This window comes from Populus trichocarpa, chromosome 12 (genome assembly GCF_000002775.5).
Source record: "Populus trichocarpa isolate Nisqually-1 chromosome 12, P.trichocarpa_v4.1, whole genome shotgun sequence".
Taxonomy (NCBI): Eukaryota; Viridiplantae; Streptophyta; class Magnoliopsida; order Malpighiales; family Salicaceae; genus Populus; species Populus trichocarpa.
This window is the reverse complement of record NC_037296.2, coordinates 7,382,989-7,405,040: the sequence shown is the minus strand read 5'-3', so window position 1 is coordinate 7,405,040 and position 22,052 is coordinate 7,382,989. Positions and strand designations below refer to the sequence as shown.

Sequence of the window (22,052 nt, the reverse complement as noted above, 5' to 3'; positions counted from 1 at the left end):
AATTAAGTTAAAAATATGAAATTAAATTAAAAAATAATTAAATTAAAAAAAACAATAATTTTTAGTCTAATTTGAACCCTTCCCAACCTCTAGTTATAGCTTATAAAACCAAAAAAATTGAGCTCACTTAAATTATTGAATCAATGCATTAGATATTTTGTTTGATATAACAAGGTTTATTTTTTAATTTTAAACCGGTCTATCTAGTTTTAAAATATATTTATTATATTGTTTATATAGTCTAATTATGATAAATCTGTATCTAATTTATTAGAATTTCCTACAAAAAATAATCTCCAAGGTTGTGCGCTACCCTAGCATACAACCTTTGAATCTTAGTGCAACACTTCAAATATTTTTGTTTTTGAACATTTCAATAGTTTAAGCTCCCTTCACAAGTGCATCTTGATTACACTATTAAGGTTTTATTTAAAAATATGATAATATTTGCTTTTACATACTTTTCAAAAGTGAATTTATAATAATTTTAATGTGGTATGTCAAAATAAAAAAAAATTAATATATTTTAAAATAAAATAACACAAATGATCAAACTGCTAAGTTTTAATTGATTACGTTAATGTATTATAACCAATTAAACTGTGATCTCCGAATTTTTTTTCTCAACTATATTTTCAAGAGAGAAAAAAACCTCCAAAAACACAGTATCTATCTGTCACAACTCACAAGATTAGGAGGCATCCACACACACACCACCAAATGCGTGTGACTCGTATGGTAGCCCACTTCTGCAAATGCCCCCAACATGTCCCCACTTTCAACAGTTTACTAGTGACCCCCGCCCCCACCACCTCCTGGTCCCATATAAGCATGACCTCATCGCCATTTTTTCACTTTCCATCATCCCATCCAATCACTGTTCTACCCTGTCAAGCACTCTTGAAGTCTATTATGTTTTGATGTGTTGTTGAATGTGAGAAAGAGACAGAGAGCCAGGACAAACCGACTATCCTTCTCTCAGTAGATGTGTCATCCAACCAGGTGAGTCCACGTCGAAACAAGCATCAACAGCTCATTTCCAGTCTTCAACTTCGACACCACCGCCACCACGTGGAGTCATGATCACGCAGGGGACTGGTCACTAATCCCGTGAACCCCACCATCATCATCTTTATCTATTTATTTTTTTATTTTTAAAGTATTTTTAAAAATATTTAAATTTTTTTATTTTAAATTTTTTATATATTAATATTAAAAACAAATTTTACAAAATAAAAAATATTATTTTAATATATTTTTAAATAAAAAATATTTTAAAAAAAAATAAAATAAAAAAAACATAGAAGACTGTTGCCCTACCACACTTGAATCCGTACACAACCAGTGCACATAAAAAATCTGTTGCACTCCCACAGTTGAATCCGTACACAACCAATGCACATAAAAAATCAAATTAATCTCCCATGTAATTACTCCATCATTTATCGAAACCATTATCTATAACAACATTGACGTGGCACGTTCTCAAGCGAGTGTTTCATGTTGACTCTCGTATTAAGGTACTGATAGCATTAATTGATCAATTAATAATAATAAAATTAAAAAGATATTTTTTTTTATTTTTGGTTACTTTCACAGTCTTCATCTAAGGATAAAAGCTCGAGGCTAAAAAATTTATTTTCCTTATAGTTTTAGGTTTGATTTTCATGATGGTTAATATAATAATTAATAGAATCTTATATATTTATTGTTTATTAAATTCTTGTAAAATTAAATTAATTAAAATATAAGCTGATTCGAATATTAATATTTTAAAAAAAACAGAAAAGCTGACGTTGGTCTATCAAAAACAAAACACTCTATCTTCTCTATATCTTGATTTGATTTAATCTCATTAGATACATCAGAAATAAAAACCTTCCAAAAGAATTAGAAGGGAAAAAAGAGAGGAAAATAACTAACATAAAAGTTACTTGGGTTTTAAATCAAACCCAAGTACCTTTTAAAATCACCAGATATACCCCAGAAAAATAAAAAGAAGATTGATATAAAAAAATTTACATAAAAGGAAAGCAGTCATTTCATATTTTCCAATTTCCATAGTCTCTCAGACTTATATTTTCCATTTCCTTTTTGAGAGATTTGTTTTTTTAATTCTTCTGTAATTTGAAGTTAAAAAAAGCAAGGAGATTTACGGGATGTAGAGACTAGGGTGATCTTGATCATTCCATTGGCTCTGACTCCAGTAAGCTTGATCGACGGCATTAGGAAGATCAAACAAACTAGTAGCTTGGTCACCACTCCCTAATTGCCAGTCCAACGCTCCAAATTCCCCATCATCATTCTTTGTTGATCTACTACTAGGCAAAGCTGATAACTCAACGTGAACCGTCTGATCAATCAACCCCCCTCCTCCTGTCATCTCCTGCTGTTGATGATTTTGCCACTGCTGCTGGTTCTGATTATGTTGGACATGATGCTCGAGCCCCTGTTGCTGGTGCGGGGGCTGGTGTTGGCTCATCATGTTACTAAATCCAAACAAGTCATTCGTCGATGTGATCAAGCTTGTAAAACTCCCAATCTCAGAAAAAATCCCACAGTCCGATCCTTGCTCGAGCAAAGAAGGTTCAAAACTCGGATTCACATTCCCATGCGGAAAGATTTTGGATTCAACAATACCATTTAATAAATTATTGGAGACAACAGAGCTTACAGAGAGCGCAGACACTGCTTCCGCTGTAGTATTTGCATTCGTGTTATTTGTAGCAGTAAGACTTGAACTCTCACTACTAGAATGAGAGTCGGAGGATTTATGATCTCGCTGCTGATGTTGTTCCTGTAGCTCCTGCGGTGTGGTACTGGAGGCCGTAATTGTATCACAAGTTGTAATTGGTGTATTTTGTTTAGGCCTAGACCGCTTAGTCTTGCGGCATCCACCACCAACAGGAACGTTGCGGAGGACACCCCCTTTAGTCCAGTAACGCCGGCAACTCTTACAGAAGTGACGAGGTTGAGAGAGGTTGTAATTGTTGTAGTAACAGAATTTTGTGTTCAGCGAGTCGCATCGTGGGCACTTTAATGCTTGTTGGTTCTGGTGGTGGTGTGGCCGTAGTTTCCTGTCACCTCCACCTCCACCGCTAAATAACCTGCCTCCTCCTCCAATTGAGTGGGTGTCTTGCATTTCTAAAAGCTCCTCAACCACCACTAGCTAGCTTTGTTTAGAATTTTCAGTTTTTCTTTTTGGGTTGTGTCAAAATTGTTTTATAACAATTCGAAGATGAGTTGAGAAAAAATGGAGAATTCTGCTTCTTAAACATCTACTTTTCAAATCAGGAAAAAACGACTATGAAAGGAAGAGAGCTCAAAGCGAGTGCTGAAACACCTCTGGCAAAAATCCCCCTCCAAATCTTCTTCTAGTACGTTACTTCATCATTTCTATTTCCCATATTATCCCTGAACCACACCTAAATTTGCGAATGTTGTCCCTATATGCGAAATCTCACAACCACCCAACGTGGACTGGGGCTGTTTTGTGTGAAGTGGGGTGTTATTTGGGATTTCAAGGGTTTGGAGTTGGACCATACGAAGGGTGAGAGAATCTAGGCTGTTTAAAGGGTGACACGTGGACGGGTGAGAAAGAGTGAGTGTTGCTGTCCACAAAATCAGGTTGTCGCCTTGTCGGCCACCCCCGGTTTATCTGCTCTGCTAATCGGTGTCAGTACAACTGGTTGAGGAGATGCCACGTTGCTTGTTATTATTGGTGAGTTGTCGAAAGAAAAATACCATGATTCTTTTGCTCAACTGAACAAGGATTTAACTGATACTGTACTATGTATCTGACCTCAAATTGTGTAACGGAGTGCGCTTTGGGATCTTATATTTTATTTGTTTATTCGATCCCAAGATATGATCATGGCATGGATTGTGTTAGAGTTTTTAACCCAGCCTTGCAAATTTTGAGGGAATTTCTTCAATTGGAGAGGGATTCTGTACAATGTATGTATATGCAAGAAAGGAGAACAGGATCAAAATGATGTTACGGAAATAGCAATAATACTTGAAGCGTAAATAATAAATATCACTGTCTTTGAAATATTAATTGCTCTTTATATTTACTATATGATTAAAATAGTATATCTTCATAATACAACAAAATCTTAAAATTTATAAACAATTTCTATAAATTTTTTAAGAATTTCTGTTTTATTTCTGATGAACATAAAAAAAAAAGTTTATAAAGAAAAATAAAAAGAGAAGAAGATTGTTTTTTATTTGATTTCTTTCAATATCAAACTAATATTTGTTATGAAAATAATACTCTTTCAGATCATTATATCTGTAGAAATTTAAAGGCATACCTGATACGAACCTTGTGATCACGTATTCACGCAACTCACAATCAAGATTGAGATCTGATCCCGGAAAGCCAAAATAGATCTGATAGGAGTGTGGCACAATGGATACCTGCCCCAAGGCACCAACACTATCGGAATGAGTAGAATGACGCCACGAAACTAGTTAATCTTCGATAAGTCAGATTCAGTTCGTTCAAGAACTGAAGAATGCAAGAATCACTATCACACGTTAAAATTGAAAAATTCAGAAGTAATAATCATCAAAGGCTACTGAATTTTAAGTTGCATGTGTTTAAATAGTTCTTAAAAGCATAGTTTTGAAACCCGGCAAGACCCGGTGACAAACCCATTGACTTTTGTTTTTTTTTACTAAAACGACGTCGTTTTGATTTTTTTTTTTTTAAGAATTGACCCGGCCGACCCGGTCAAACCCGGTGACCCGGCCAAAACCCGGAACCCGAGCCTTGGACCGGGCCGGCCACCGGGCCGGGTCTTAAAACTTTGCTTAAAAGTAACCCTAATGGATCTATCCTTGTGGGCTGAACGACCCATATACAAAACTGACAAAAAATCCTAAACTGAAAAGCCTATAACCTGATCTAAACAAGTCTTGGATCCTAGTTCAAAACAAAGTTTAATTAAGCCCAAACATGAAAGAAAATAATAAAAATAACTAATTTGTCATTAAATGCCACCAACCATTCTTTCTTTGTGTAGCTAGGATGAATAAGGAATTCTTATAAGAAAAATGATTTTGAAATATTAATGAATCCTTGTCACACTTGAAGATTATATTGCAGCTCATTAAAGATCTTTGTGGAACAAGAAAATTCCCAAAACAAGATCCCACATTCTTGTAGGAAAGGGATCTTTATCAAATAGGAAGTCCTTAAGTCAAAAGAAAGTAAATAACAGAATTTGTATAGCTTGTTCTCACCTATATCGCAAATCCTTCCTGAACATGGATTCACCTGAAAATATACCCGAACATAGATAAATACTTTTGGAATCTTCTGATAAAGTTTCAGCTCGATCCAACGATTGGATTTGAATTTATACTCAATAGCATAAAACTGGACGATATAAAATTTTACGCCAAAATCCGAATCTGACTTTACTTGGATTGTATCACAAGGCTGAACCGTATTAATATCCCTATAGAGTGTATGTGAAATTTAAAAGGCACATCTCTACATGCCAATATATATGTAGAATTCAAATGCAGCTTTTCAATTAAATTAAAAGAATAACTTTGCAGGGGTATCATGTATAATTAATTAATTCTAAAAATAAAATATATATATTTTTCATAATACCAAGTGCTAAGTGACAAAAGACGTAACAATTTGGGCATTATCTCAGAGAGAGGCTCGGTAAAATAGACATGTCTGTGAAACAACTTCTCTTTGGCTCGCCCTTATCCCTTGTAAGTTTCATTAACCACTGTCACAAATTTTAGAAGAGTTCTGACTCTAACTTGATCATTTGATAAAAAAATTCATTCTCGGTGTGTGTAAAAAGAACTCTATCCTATATTAAAAAATAAAAAAATATTGATTTGATGTCTATCACTTTATAAAATACCATAAAATCTGTTTTTTTTTTAATATAGTCTTTTTTCATTTATCAATATTCAAGCTATTATAACAAATGATACCACCACAAAGAATTATATTTCATATTAGAAATATAAAAAGATATTGATTTGATGCTTCTCATTTTATAAAATATAATAAAACCTCTTTATTTTTAACGTGAAATAGAGTTATTTTTATTTTATCAATATTCAAGCTATGATAAAAATGATACCACCATGTCAATAGTCGAGAGAATTACTTCATTATTTTCTTTAAACTTTTAAGAGGCAGCTTTAAGATGTGTTTATCTCCTAGGAAAGAATTAGGAGAAAATAATTTTATATAAATAAATTCATCAACCTTTGCATATTCAAATCATTTAAAAATCCTAAGACTAACAGACCTTTTTCTAGATACACACGTATGCATGTGTGTATCATGTTTTTATATTTATTATTCAAAAAAAGAGTTCCAACATAATATTTGACTCGTTTAACAATTTAAACAAGTCAAACTCTAAACTGTAATTGAGTCAAAGTCAAACTTGATATTGACTTTAGATGAGCCAATATTTGAATTTCATGCCTTAAGCTAATCATAACCGTAATTAAAGTATAAACCTTGTTGGGTTCAAGCTTATAAAAACAAAACTATACTCAATTAAAACACAACACAGTTTATTTTTGTATTTGTAAGTATGTTTGAGTATATTTTAAAATTATATTTGATTTGAAAAAAATATTAAAATAATATATATTTTTTAATATTTTTTTATTGGTTTAATGTGTTGATATAAAAAATTAAAAAATCTGAAAAAATTATTTTGATTCATAATTTTTAAATAAAAAATATTTTTAAAAAATATTATACACCACATAAATAAATAGTATCATTATAAGTGTAAGAATATCTTATACTTTAATTTTATGTTGGATTAAATTGGACATGTTAGATTATGAAGAAACTAAACTACCCCGAGTATATTGAACCCATCCTCCTCACATACAGTCAAGCGGAGTGTATTGCAATTTGGAAAAAGAAAAATCAATAAAAAAAACTTAGTTTTTGTAAATGTAATATAAGGTTTTCTACTCCAAAAAAGTTCATCAAGCTATTTAGCATATAAATTCATTTATTTTTATGAAAACAATATTAGTTTATATATCCTATAGTTAATCAAATGGTTACACATGATACTATTTTATTCATGTAAAACATATTTAATTTTATTAAATAAAGGTATTATTTATTTTCAATATTCATTTACATTTAATATAAGAATTTAATATTTGATAAATGAATCTAGAGTAAAGATAAAGTCTATTGAACAAATATACTTTACAAAGAAAATTATAAAAATGTTATAATTATGAGATTTCTATTGCATCAATGTATTGTTCCTAAATATTCCTAGTTAATGCTTTCTTAATATTGGATATTTATTAGAGTCGTAGAGATTTGTACAAATTATGTACTTTCTTTTATAAAAGGAAGCAGCGTTCTCATAAGTTGAGGTATAAAGGATACCTAGAACTAATATAGGTACTTGTCATAAGACATGTACACTGAACTGACCCGTATGAGAATTCCGTATGGAGATATCACTTGTGCCTATGGAAAGACTCACGTGACGGTCGTGTAAGTTATTCATAGATTTAAGATCACTAAGTTATCTTATATAGAGAGTGTTATGTTTTGATCTTGTTACATATTATCTTGGTAAAGGTATCAAATGGGCAGACATTGGATATAACATAAACTATATGAAAGTATTTGAGTGATCAAGAGAGGATTCATCACTTTAGGTGAATTAGAGAAAATGTTCCACATGTTCTCAAATAGTATTGATTGTTAACTCTTTGCGCAAGGTGGAATAAGATTTGAAAAGAGTTTCAAATGTCTAAATTGAAACAAATATGATTTGACATGACAGACATATTTCATACTAAAATATCTAAATTGAAACATTATTGATGAAGGGATAATAATTGCATTGAGAAACCAGTCATTGAAAGGTTAAATCAAACCACTTATTACTTTTCTAATATTTAGAGGATCATGACACGTTGCTAGACATAACACTTGATATTCAAATATAAATTAATAAAATATTGAATTGATAATAAATTAAACTGTTTGATTTTTTTAATTCTAATTATTTTGAATTATAATTTATATTTGGACCAACATATTAGGAACCTAATGGGTCACACTCATTAAGAACCATTTGTTAGAAATTAAATTAGAATAATTAATTATGTGTGACTTGATTGAAAATAATTTTAGAATTTAAGCACTAGAATGTATTTAAGTCATGGATTATAATTCTAGTATTAAAATAATCAAGTATGGACTTGATTGATTAAATTTATAAAATTATCCTTAAATAATATATGAATATTATTTAAGGGGCAAATATATATTTTACTATTTATAAGGTTTTCAGGATTTTCTATAAATATAAAGCTATGCCTTTTATTTTAGAGAGGTTATCTATTAGACAGAAAAACTACGTAAGTCACAGAATAAAAAGCCAGCACTCTAGGCATAGCAATGCCTCGATTCTAAATTGAGATTTAGGAGATTTTCTCACTAGTGGTTCGTGTGAATTACCATTGGAGGCCGAACAATTGGACAACTTGTGGTTTGCAACAACCCAACCTTTAAAGAATTATTCAAAGCCGAAGAAGATCAGATTTTTAGGTAATAAATCCCTAAACAACTCTAGATTTGTCTAACAGGATCCTAGAGACTCCTAAATATTGCCTTAAATGTATCATTTTCGCTGCATGTATGAGTTTAGGGAACCTAACAATGGTATTAAAGCCTTCGTTAGAACAATTAAGGTTGTTTGATTACATGTTTTATTGTTATTGGTGTTAATTAGGAATTAATTTTATGTCAAATGACTGGTTACTATTTCAGCCAGATCAGATCTGGTCGGAGTTTCAGATCTGGCTGGAATATGGATTTTATGCCCAGATTCCAGCGACTTAAAAAAAAAAGTTTTGGTCGTTGCGCCTCCACCAGCAACTGGCATGCCCTGCCTGGTGCATAGGCCAGCACCTCACCAAGTGCAACGCCTACCCAGCAGTAGCCATGGGCTGCTACTAGCGTCGCTGGTCTTCCAGCGCCAAGCAAAAGCCTCGTGTTGTAGGCAACACAACGCGAGGTGTTGTCCCTCGCATTGCTAGTTATCGCTACACTAGCTGCCAGCAGTGGGCAGATAGGCCACTGCTGGCATTAGGGAAGAAAATGAAGAGGGGCAGAATTACTGCCCCTGGTGTATCTTTAGGGCATGGGGAAATTACCTCCTTATCCCTGCCCTTTTTTAATTTTAAGTATTAGTCTTTTAAGTTTGCATATCGTGAATATGATCCTAAAATTTTATGTCTAATTACAATTTAAGGTCTCAAAATAAATTATGAATTTACCCTTTATAAATAAAATTTAGATTTTATACCCTAAATTAAATTAATTGTAGAATTAATTTTCCTAATAGGATAAGAAATGAATTAAATTGTTTAATTCATTTCTTATAGTTTTATAATATCTTAATGGGATTAGGATTTATTTAGTTAAATGGTTTAATTAATTGTTTTTTACAATAGTTTTTCTATTTATTGAGAGTTTTTTTTAGGTCAAAAAATTTTGTTTGAGAAATTATCAAATTGAATTTGATTGAATATTTCTAAATGTTAGAAATATTATTTTAAATTGTATATAATGCTAATAATTAGAATAACATGCATTATATATTTTTAATTATGCATATTAAAATGTTTTATGCATGATGAGTGATTATGAACATTAAAGACCAATGTGATTGTTATTTTATTTGATGGTTGAATGGTTATAATTTTTATTAAATAGGATTTGCATGTCTTACCTTATCTCTATTTTTTCTTCTGGGTTGTAATTCTTTTGCCATCTAATTCCCCTTAAATGTAACTTGAGGTTTTTTAATTAATTATATAAATGTTATGTAATTTAGAAATGTAAGAATTTAGATAAGAAGTTATTATGTAATCTAAGACGAAGAAAGAAATGGCCATGAAGGTTACAATTGAAATGCTTGCAATGAACTTATGAAGACTTGCTACAACTACCTAGGATTTGACCATCTAATTCCCTTCAATGGCTAGAGAGAATTGGCTTAGACATGTCTATAATCATCCAATTAGAATGACATGCTAAAGGTGTATGTTTATATATAAAAATTGTTATGTATGAAATGTATATCTATTATGTCATTTTATGTATGAGACCTAGTTAGTTAATAATAAATCTCTCATTAATATATTAAGTACATGTTGAGTACATGAATAGTTGCCTTCCAATTTTATATGCATAAAACTAGAGTTTTATTCATGGATAATTTGTTGAGTCACTCAAGATTACCATTAATCGAATATGTTTAATGCTATAAAATTAGATCCTACTTAACTAGCATGTATGATTTAAATGAGTCACTTATGATTATATAAAGTTAGAGACATGAGTTAGGCGAAACATATATGATATGTTTAGACAAAGAGTTGTCACCTAACTAATCTAGGATTCGCATGGAGATGTGATTGATAAACTATGTTATCTATCTAATTTAATTTATTGAGTCACTCAAGTTTAGATAAAGTAAAATGGGATCCTAGCCCACTAGGAAAATCTAAGCAAGATTTCTTGAATTAATAGGGAGGGCTATTAATTTGCAAGAAAATAGTGGGAGATCAAATTAGAATTAAAGACCTTGTCTAAATTTGGATTTAAATATGTATGCAAGAAACTAATACTCGCTTTCTTTACATTAATAGATTGATAGATAAAATGAATAGTAACATATCCTTATGAAGCATATTTGATGCTAACAAATTGACTGGACCAAATGTTTTGTACTGTTACTGAAATTTAAGAATTGTTCTCAAATAAGAAAGAAAGTTGTAAAACCCCATAAAAAAAGGGGAATTGACCTGATAACTATAAGGGAAAAATATAAGGGAATCGGCCAATAAACACTTAAAAAACACTAGGATAAGAGAATACAACATCCAAACATGACTTACCCTTATTTAAGAAGAGGTATAAATAAATTGGGAGAGAGAAAAAAATGACTTTTCTTCTTCCTCATGGCCGACTGAAACAACCCTAACAACCCCTTCTCTTACAAGTTCCACCAAAGAAATCCCTTGCATGCCACCCATATAAGATACTTGAGTGAGAGAAGAGTAGAGATAAGGTGAATAAAACCAAAAACATTGAAATAGTGAGGGAAAGAAGAGGTTGGCTGGAACAACAGTGAAGGAGGGAGGAAAAACTTAAAAGAAGGAGAAGAAAAACACCAAAACACTCCCCCAAATTCATTTTAAATTCATGTGGAGGTACAATAGGAATCAGATGTTTGACCAAGCGAGGACATACTAGGGGGAGTAGGTAGGTAACTTCCACCTTCATCTAATTTTGTTAAATTCTTGAGGTACTTTTTATAAGGTATTGTTTTTTGAATTCTGTTATTTGATTACCATGAATTATAAAGAATATCGAGATTAACTTTGGCTAATGGTATCTATGTCGGATAGCTAGGAATAAATGATAAGATTAGCTTTGGCTAATGACACCCATATCAGATAGCCAAGAATAAATGTTAAAGATTAGCTTTGGTTAAAGCATCTATATCAGATGGTCGAGAACAAATGATAAGATCAGATTTGGCTAATGACATCCATGTCAGATAGCAGAGAATAGATGTTAAAGATTAGCTTTGACTAATGACATTCATGTTGGATAGCTGAGAGTAAATGATGAGATTAACTCTGGCTAATGGTGTCCATACTAGGACAACCGAAAGTGAACATTGAGAATAGCCTCGGTTGAAAACATTCATCGATATGATGAAAGAAAGATTTTAATGTATTATTTCCTATTAGAAATCATGTTTAAGAAACTATATAAATAGGTTATAGTTAGGGATGAATCATTTATGCACTAAAGAATTTTATATGTATAAGAATTCCTAGACCATAATATATGTCATCAATTGTTTGGTGAGCATAACTTAAAATAAAGTAACGCGGACTATAGTTGCATAAAGATGTGAAGTAATGTATTCAAGATAGACCTGATAGAAAGTTATTAATGTGAACCTACTTATTAGATATTAATATTAACCACGACTGCATGTTTATTTGCTTAATTATACCATAATTAATGTATTCAAGTTTGATTTGTAACAGAACCATCTCATGACCATGGTATCTAGAAATCTCATAATATGCACCTTGTGAAACCGTATGATCATGTAATAATCTATGTAGTAGTAAGGATAGACAACTTCTATTTTGTAAAACTGTATGATGTCGATATTCGAAATTAGGATATGTAAATTATGGTGTGTTGCTAAACTTTATATTTTACACATGATGTTTATGTACCTTTCCTTCCTATAATACTATTGTATCATATATGTATGTATTCTATATGAATGCTTCAAGATGATTAGCTATTAACATGGTGAATGGTATACAGTTCATGAAGAATAGAAATTAATAGTTATTGCATTAGACATTGTACTGATGGACTGTGACACAAAAAAAACCCTCGTTTTCTACTTATTACGAATAAGCAATATATCAAAATCAATTGAATTTTGTTGACTATTACAGTTGGTATCAGAGCTCCTGGCTTTGGTCCCGAAGAATCTAAAGTGAATACTTATAAGTATTGTCTGTTTAAGGATGATATGCACTCGACAAGGAACTCGTATTGAACCACCCTCTATACGAAGGGGGAGTAAAGGTAAGGATATTGATAACTGGCAAGAGGAAGGTCCTCTAGATGATATTGCTTCTCATGTGTCAGTAGTATCATCTCAGTCTAGACAAGGAGAATCTGTAGGAGTTTAGAAAGAATAGGCCCCGAAACAACCAGAGGGCATACGACTGACAAAGTTAGGCTTATAAGGAAGAACATAAATACCTCCTCTTTATACGAACCCAATATTTCTAGTGCAAATAGTCAAAGCAATAATAAAAGGTATGACCAATACTACAACTCATGTAACTCCAACTGTATCGACTCCAGTAGCAGCCTCAAGAATTTCTACAACCACTAATAACGTGGTACTTTTGGTATGATTGGTTAAAAGAATGAGAGAAATGAGTTGTTAACCCTATACTCAAAGATTTAAATTAAATAGCTGAAAGATGGCTCAAGAAAGAGGAGAAAACTATGATTTAAATTAAAATACTCAAAGATTCATGGGTAAATTGTGCTACACAATTGCTATCTAATAAGGCCATAACATGGTGGGAAACAATCCAGTTAAGATGTGCTACAGAAGCGTTGACCTGGAATGACTTCAAATTCGAATTTGAAAATCAATTCTACTCATAGGTATCATCGCAAAGTGAAAGAACAAGAATTTTTTGCCTTAAAATAAGGGGAGATGTCGGTGCTAGAATATGAAAGACAATTCCATGATTTCTCATTGTTTGCCCCACATTATGTTTCGACCGAGGAGCATATGATAGAAAAATTGAAGGATGGTTTACATTAGAAGTTGAGGCAATGATTAATTGCCTTACAATTCAAGACAGTAAAAGAGTTAATCAAAGCAGCACAATCACTAGAAGCATGCATTGGGGAAGGCCATCAGGGTTAGTATGGAATTGGCAAGAGAAAGGATATTGACTTTTTTGTGAATAGGCCACCACTTCTAAAAAAGGGTAAAAATGGACTGTTTGATCAATTTAAGAAGAAAATTAGGGCATCAATGGGTTCTCACCAAGATACAGGTGGAGGAATGATGGGAGGACAGACACGCCCGAGGACTAACCTTTCGGGGGGGTCTAGCTACCAGAAAAATGTTATCCACCCTCTTTGTGTATGTTGTGAACAGAGACACCTCGATGATTGTTCAGTCTCCCTATGGAGATGCTTATATACCAGGGAGAGGGTCATAGATGGAGAAGTTGTCAGTATCTAGGGCAAAGATGTCATTACTGTGCTGAAAAGGGACAATTTAAAAGAGAGTGCACTCACAAGATCTCTGGGCAAACATATTGATGCGAACCTCATGATCACATGGTCACGCAACCCACATGCAAAGACACCAATTCCTGGAAAGCCAAGTAAATCAGATTTGATGGGAGTGTGACACAAAGATAACTTGTACCTAGGCACCACCACTATTGAAAATGGAAACCCCCACCCAACGAATATTGATTTGCGAACGAGAAGTATAAGGATGACACCACGAAGATAGTTGTTCTTCGATAAGTTGTTTTTCAGTTCTTTAGAGAACCATGGAAGGGAGATTATCTCACCAACACACACACACACAAAGTGCGGCAAACAAGAAGTTTTATTAATCTGAATTATCTAACCTTACATGTCTGGTTATGCCCTCATTTATAGTGACTCCAAACTTAAATAAACCCTAATGGACCCTTTAAGTGGACTTATATGATGCCCACTTATAATTAAACCCAAATAATATAAATAAACCCTAAACTAAGAAAAACAATAATAACTTCGATTGACCTGAAATGTTAAACCAAGGTAGGAAAACATGTCAGGAGACTCCACGTAAAATTTTAGCTCGATCCAACGATCGGATTGAGAATTATCACTGTTGCCGTAAAACTGGATAGTTGCACATTTTACGTCAAAATCTGAATTTGACCTTTCCTAGATCGTATCACATATAATATGAACTAACCAAGTCGAAGTCACCAGCAATCCATCATAATGAATAGACCAGTGAGATCAACACAATCAGGAGCTAGTTCCAATGAAGGGCGATCGAGGACACAGAATGATCAGACTCATAAGAAGATGTTAGGGCAACATCCGATGACATAGCAAGACGTTAGAGCAGCATCCGACGTAGTGGCAAGTACGCTACAAATAAATAATTTAAAAATACATGTTTTTTTTTTATCTGGGTGCCACTCTCTCATTTATAACTAGTAGAATTGTAGTCAACCTAAGGAAAGAAGCAAAAAGGGTAGAAATGAGGTTTACAATTGGAACACCTCTAAATGATGTTGTAGAAACTAATGGTATGTATGTGAGTGTAAAAATTGACCTAGACAAGTATGATTCAGAGGTAGATTTGATACCTTTAGAATTAAACGACTTTGATGTAATTCTAGGCATGGATTGGCTTAGTAAACACTAAACTCAGATAGATTGCTTTACAAAAACTATAACCTTTCAAGGATTAGAGGGTAGAAGCATGATCTTTAGGGGAGAAAGAACTATTATCCTAACCAATATGATTTTGGCTATGACTGCCAAGAAGTTATTAAGGAAAGGATGTAGGGGATACCTTGTTTGATGTGAACCCTAGCGGAACTTAATGAAATTCGTGAACCCAAGATCCATCTAATTCAAGTTTGAGTATGAAATTGAGTTTATCACAATGAAAGACTAGCTCCAAGACAACAAGACTATAAACCACCTAATCATAAGGCCTACACTTGGAGATGAACAAAAAAAGTATAAAATCATTAGCAAAGATTGGTCAATTCTTTAAAGAGTTGAAGTTCAATTAAGAACCAAGAGATGCAGTATTTTATTCTGTAATTTTTTTTTCAAATATTCCCCATAAAGAGTACGTATACTAGAAAGCTAAGTAACCCTAATTTCCCCATAAGTAACCCTAATTTCCCCATAAAGAGTACGTATACACATAAACCCAATTTAAATAATACCCAAACCAAACTAAAACTAGCCCAAACTAATTAAAATAAATAGCATAAACAAGACTGAAACTTAAACAAGTGTTGTCGCACAAAACAAAGATAGATCAATAGCCCAACTAATTAAAGTAAGACAAGGTCGGTTTTTCTCGTAATCTGCTGACAGCATCAAAGCCCAACTTAAAATGAATGGTTCTATCTTGTTTAATAAATTAGAAGGCGTGCCATATATCATTGGAAAGGTTTGGAAGTCTAGTTTCCATCCCAACAAGAATCGCATCAAACTTCGACCTATAGCTCTAGTTATTATCAAAACAGTAGTGAAAGGTTAAACTGTCCAATTTGAGTCTTTGTATCGCAATCCTTGTGTAATGGTCTTAGTTCCACCAATAAGCCCTTCTTGAACATGAATCAGATTAATCAAGGCTTGCTCTTCATTATTTTTACCCTCTGGAAGTCCACCTTATCCCATGTATATCTCGAAGAAGTCCATTGAAAACCTCTTTAAACCTCTTGGCCCTAATCTTTGTCACTGGACCATCTAGAACCTCCAATGAATTCTTTAATGTTGCTTGGATCGCATCATTCCCTCTCTCCTAAAAAGAATTCGATCTTGAATCATCACCTACATTAAAGAAAGAGAGATCAGCAACATTGAATATAGCACTAACACCATACTCATGTAGTAGATCCACTTTATAGGAATTGTCATTAATTCTCTCTATGATCTGAAAATGACCATCTTCTCAAGGCATTAATTTAGATCTCCTTTGTTCATGAAACCTTTCCTTCCTTATATGCACTCAAACCCAATCACCGGGTTCAAACCTCACTAATTTTTGTCCTCTATTAGTCTTGAATGCATATTGTTCATTCTTTTTCTCTATTTACTGCCAAATCTTTGCATGTAAGTCCTTCACCACCTATGCTTTTTTATTACTATTAAGACTAGCCCTTTCATCAATAGGTAAAGGAATCAAATCCAATGGTGTTAAAGGATTAAAACCATAAACAATCTCAAATGGTGAATAATCAGTAGTAGAATGCACAATATGATTATATGAAAATTCAATAAAAGAAAAACAATCTTCTAAATTTTTAAGATTTTTTTGAATGATAGGCCTTGATAATTGAATTAAAGTCATGTTTATAACTTCAGTTTGACCATCTGTTTGTGGTGACAAGTAGTAGAAGATAAAAGTTTAGGCCCTAACTTAACCCTACAAAACCTTCCAAATGTAACTTAAAAACTTAATATCTTGATCAGACACAATGCTCCTAGGAACAACATGTAGACTCTCTTATCGCATCATTAGTTTTATAGCAAGCAATGAAATGTACCATCTTAGAAAATCTATCCATAACAATAAATATAGACCCTCTTCCAACTAGACCTAGGTAAACCAAAAATAAAATCCATAGAAATATCAACTCAAATTTCCTTCGGAACTTGTAAAGGTGTATATAACCCATGAGGCTTTACTCTAGACATAGAATGTCTACAAGTTATGCATCTATCATAAATTCTCTGTACATGTCTTTACATGTTAGATCAATAAAAATATTCATGTAAAACTTCTAAAGTCTTAGCAGTTCTAAAATGCTCTATTAAACCTCTCCCATGAGCTTCACTTATAAACAATTCACGTATAAAACAATTAGACACACATAATCTATTCTCCTTAAACAAAAATCCTTGATGCCTAAAAAAATTGTCCTTTACACTCAACATATATGGTACCAAAATCATTATCACCAGGATATAATTCTTTAATATACTCAAATCCTAACAATTAGTATTTAGAGTATTAAGAAGAACATACCTTCACGACAAGCATTTGCAACCATATTTTCCTGACCCTACTTGTACTTAATCATATATGGAAATGTCTAAAAAAATTCAATCCATTTGGCATGTCACCTATTTAACTTCCCTTAACTTTTCAAATGTTTCAATAATTGGTGATCCATATGTATCACAAACTCACTTGGCCAAAGATAATGTTTCCAACTTTCTAAAGCCCTCACTAATGCATATAACTCTTTGTCATAAGTCAGATAATTAAGAGCTGCACCATTAAGTTTTTCACTAAAATAAGCAATGGGTCGTTTTTCTTGCATCAAAACAACGCCAATACGTATTCCTAAAGCATCACATTCAATTTCAAAGGCTTTATTAAAATCAGGTAAAGATAACAAAGGTGCCCAAATTAATTTTGATTTCAACAAATTAAACGCATTTTCATGTTCTTCACCCTATTTTAATCCCACTGATTTCTTAATTATTTTAGTCAAAAGTAAGGCTAATATTCTAAAATGTTCAACAAACCTCCTGTTAAACTAGCCAAACCATGAAAACTCCTAACTTCTGTGATTGATTTAGGCGTAAGCCATTCTTATATCACCTTAACCTTAGCCTCATCAATCTTTATGCCTTTTGCACTAACAACATAATCAAGAAATATAATCTTATCCATGCAAAAGTCGGATTTCTGTAAATTAGCATACAAGGATTCCTTTCTAAGTACTTCAAGAACTTTTCTTAAATGTCCTACATGCTCATCTAATCCTTTACTATAAATGGGTATATCTGATGAGAACCTCGTGATCACGTGGTCATGCAACCCACTATCCAGATTGAAATCTGATCCTAGAAAGCTGAAATAGGTTTGATAAGAGTGTGACACAATGGAAACCTGCCTCAAGACACCAACACTATTGGAATGAGTAGAATGACGCCACAAAGCCAGTTAATCTTAAATCAAAATTGGATTTGGAGTTATGCTCAATAGCATAAAACTATATAGTAGAAAATTTTACGTCAAAATCTGAATATAACCTTGCTTGGGTTGTATCACAAGGCTGAATTGTATCATTCCCTCCTTCTTCAAGAAGTTTCGCCGTCGAATCTTGAATAGGATTAGTAGCTACTTCATTAGCCTCTTGTGTAAGCCTTTGGAATTCCCTTATTGCTAACTCCTTTCTCCAACAACACTATATGGAAGTAGTGACGGACAAGAATTTCAAATAAGCACGTCGTACTAACCACTTTCATACATATTTTTGAATGATAACAACAATGACTCTCCTTAATCTTTCATTTTTTTGGCGTGGTACCTCCTTTTCCCATGAAGCTTGAAGGTCATAGAATAATCTTTTACACTTATCAACTTCTTGTTCTAAAACCCCTAAATCATGGCTTAGTTTTTCGCATCCTTAAGCTAGAATCCTCCTTCGTTCCCTCTCCCTTGCTGAATACATGACACAAATAGGAAAAACAGAAGAAGACACAACAAGAATAGAGTTTACGATAGGAAGAACACTAATTTAGACTCAAAATTACAAATCTGACTTTTGTTTGGACCAGAATAGATCGAAAACAAACAACTGTGAAAGTGATGAAAATGATTCAAACAACAGCCAAATATCCCAAATATGATGATAATATTGGCAGGAACAAAATTAATAGAAACAAAACAGACCCGTTACGGCAAGACAAAACTTGATTCTGGAACTTAAAGAAAACGCTATCCAAATGACCTAGAATTTAATATATAGTATTTGGGTACCAAGAAAACAACAAATAACATTTTATAGGTCGTTTTATTTTGTCTAGGTACACAAACCCCTTGTATGATCAATTTGCGGCAGAATTGAACCTCCGATTAAAACGTCTAGAAAATGATATCCAAATAAGCCCAAATTTAATTTATGGTGCGATCTCACCTCCAACACACAGAATATAAAGTTCTGGATGATTCTAATGTGGTTGCTTATGGTTCACTAATAGTAGTGTTTATGCAGCTGAATTGAACATCGGATTAAGATATCAAGAAAACGATATCTAAATAAGCCTAAATTTTATATATGTTGCGATATCACCACTAATAGATAGAATGTAAAGTTGCATTTGATTCTGAGGTGATTTGCTATAGTTCACTAAGAGTTGTGTTTATGCAGCAGAATTAAACCTCAAATTGAAACCTCAAGCAAACGATATCAGAATAAGCCCTAATTTGATAAATGATGTGATATCACCCCCAATAGATAGAATATGAAGTTTCAGTTGATTCTGAGGTGGTTGGCTTCTGGTTCACTAAGAGTTGTGTTTCCGCGGCAAAATTGAATCATCCTTCAAATTTAATCTAATCTCTCTCTCTCTATCTCTCTCTATCTCTCTCTCTATATATATATATATATATGCTACTGGTATGATTATAGACAGTAACAAGATGAAATATAACCATTTTTTTTTGCTTAGATGACTTTTTTTTGGTAAGTTGACGTATGTATTAAAAGAAGAAGATACAAACATTATAAGGGGCATACCCCAGATTTACAATGATAACAGAAACATAAAACAACAGATGGCTACAGGCTAGCCACCGACCGTAAAACTGAAACCTCACTAGATTCGTTAGGGAAACCAATACAACCAGCTAACTAACAGATTAAGAATCTATAGTATTCACCCTCCAAGCTCATTGGATCCTTGTGTTTTCATTTGTTGGTACGACATTCCTCATCAAATCAAGCTTATCACTAATGATACATTCAATTTGATTAAGAAAAAATGAAACTTTTCCAAAGAACTGTGATTTAATCTTCACATATGGCAAAGGCCTTCATGTCTATGACAATCCATTCACTATGCTGCAACTTCACCACTTCTCCATAGTTCCAGAACTGAAAATGCAGAATAGTAGAAATATTGCGAGATCAATATCTCTTACCTCGTTGATTGGATAACAAATCCGTTCGGTCAATGTTGAGAGAAGGTTGGAAGGAACAACATAGTCAGAAATGAGAACAATCCAACGGTGGACGGAGTAGATGTAGCTCCGACAGCACCACTCTCTCTCTCTCTCTCTCTCTCTCTCTCTCTCAGCACCCCTTTTTTGCTTAGATGACACGAACACAAAGAACAAGAAGATGAACGACGTAAACACTAAAAAACTTAAAGGAAACTTAAAAAAATGAAAATAACAAAAGGATATGATCTTGTTTTGGAGCCTAGCTCTGATACCAACTGATGTGAACCTCGTGATCACGTGGTAACGCAACCCATAATCAAGATTAAGATCTGATCTTAGAAAGCTGAAATAGGTCTAATAAGAGTGTGACACCATGGAAACCTGTTCCAAGGCACCAACACTATTGGAATGAGTAGAATAACACCACGAAGCCAGTTAATCTTTGATAAGTCAGATTCAGTTCGTTCAAGAACTGAAGAATCAATAATCACTCTCACATGTTAAAACTGAAAATTTCAGAAGTAATATTCATCAATGGCTGCCGAAATTTAAGTTACATGTGTTTAAATAGTTCTTAAAAATTAACCCTAATGGATCTACCCTTGGGGGCTGAACTGACCAACATACAAAAACCCTAAACTGAAAAGCCCATAACCTAATTCAAACAAGCCTTGGATCCTAGCTCAAAACAAAGTTTAATTAAGCCCAAACATGAAAAAAAAAAAAATAACTAATATGTCATTAAATAGCACCAGCCCTTCTTTCCTTGTATAGCTATGATGAATAAGGAATCCTTATAAGAAAAAGATTCTGAAACATTAATGAATAGTTGCCACTCTTGAAAATTATGTTTCAGCTCATTAAAGATTCTTGTGGAACTAGGAAATTCCCAAAACAAGTTGCCAGATCCTTTTAGAAAAAAGGATCTTTGCCAAATAGGAAGTACATAGGTCAAAATGAAGTAAATAAGAAAATTTATACAGCCTGTTTTGACCTATATTGCAAGTCCTTTCCGAAAATATATCCCAACATAGAAAAATACCTCTGAAATCTTCTAGTAAAGTATCAGCTCAATCCAACGGTTGGATTTGAAGTTATGCTCAATAGCGAAAAACTGAACGGTAGAAACTTTTACATCAAAATCCGAATTCGACCTTGCTTGGATCGTATCACAAGGCTGAACCGTATCAATATCATCAAAGTATACAACCACAAACTTATTGATAAATGCATGAAAAACTTGTTTCATTAATCTCATAAAGGTGTTAGGTACATTAATAAGTTCAAAAGGCAGAACTAACCACTCCTACAAATCATATTTAGTTTTAAAAGCAGCTTTTCATTCATCGCCTTCTTTCATCCTAATTTGATGATAACCACTTCTTAAATCAATTTTAGAAAACAAATTAGAATCATACAATTCATCCAAAATATCATCTAATCTAGGGATATGATGTAAATACTTTACAGTGATATTATTGATGGATCTGCAATTAACACACATTCGCCAAGTATGGTCCTTCTTTGGCACTAGAAGTATAGGAACTCCACAAGAACTCATGCTCTCTTGAATGTAACCCATTGACATCAACTCCTCCACTTGCCTTTGTAGTTCCTTAGTCTCTTTTGGGTTTCTCTTATAAGTTGGTCGATTAGGTATAGCTGCTCCTAACAGAAAGTTTATTTGCTCAATTCCTTTAATCGTTG

General features: G+C 33.0%; 1 protein-coding gene across 1 annotated transcript; it reads right to left on the bottom strand.

Annotated features, from left to right (window-relative positions):
• Nucleotides 1-1,802: 1,802 nt before the first annotated feature.
• On the bottom strand, nucleotides 1,803-3,477 carry LOC7484719 (dof zinc finger protein DOF5.4). Its single transcript, XM_002317912.4, has one exon. It carries the CDS (start codon nucleotides 3,140-3,142, stop codon nucleotides 2,153-2,155), a length of 990 nt encoding a protein of 329 aa, XP_002317948.1. The 5' UTR covers nucleotides 3,143-3,477; the 3' UTR covers nucleotides 1,803-2,152.
• Between the last annotated feature and the right edge of the window lie 18,575 nt (nucleotides 3,478-22,052).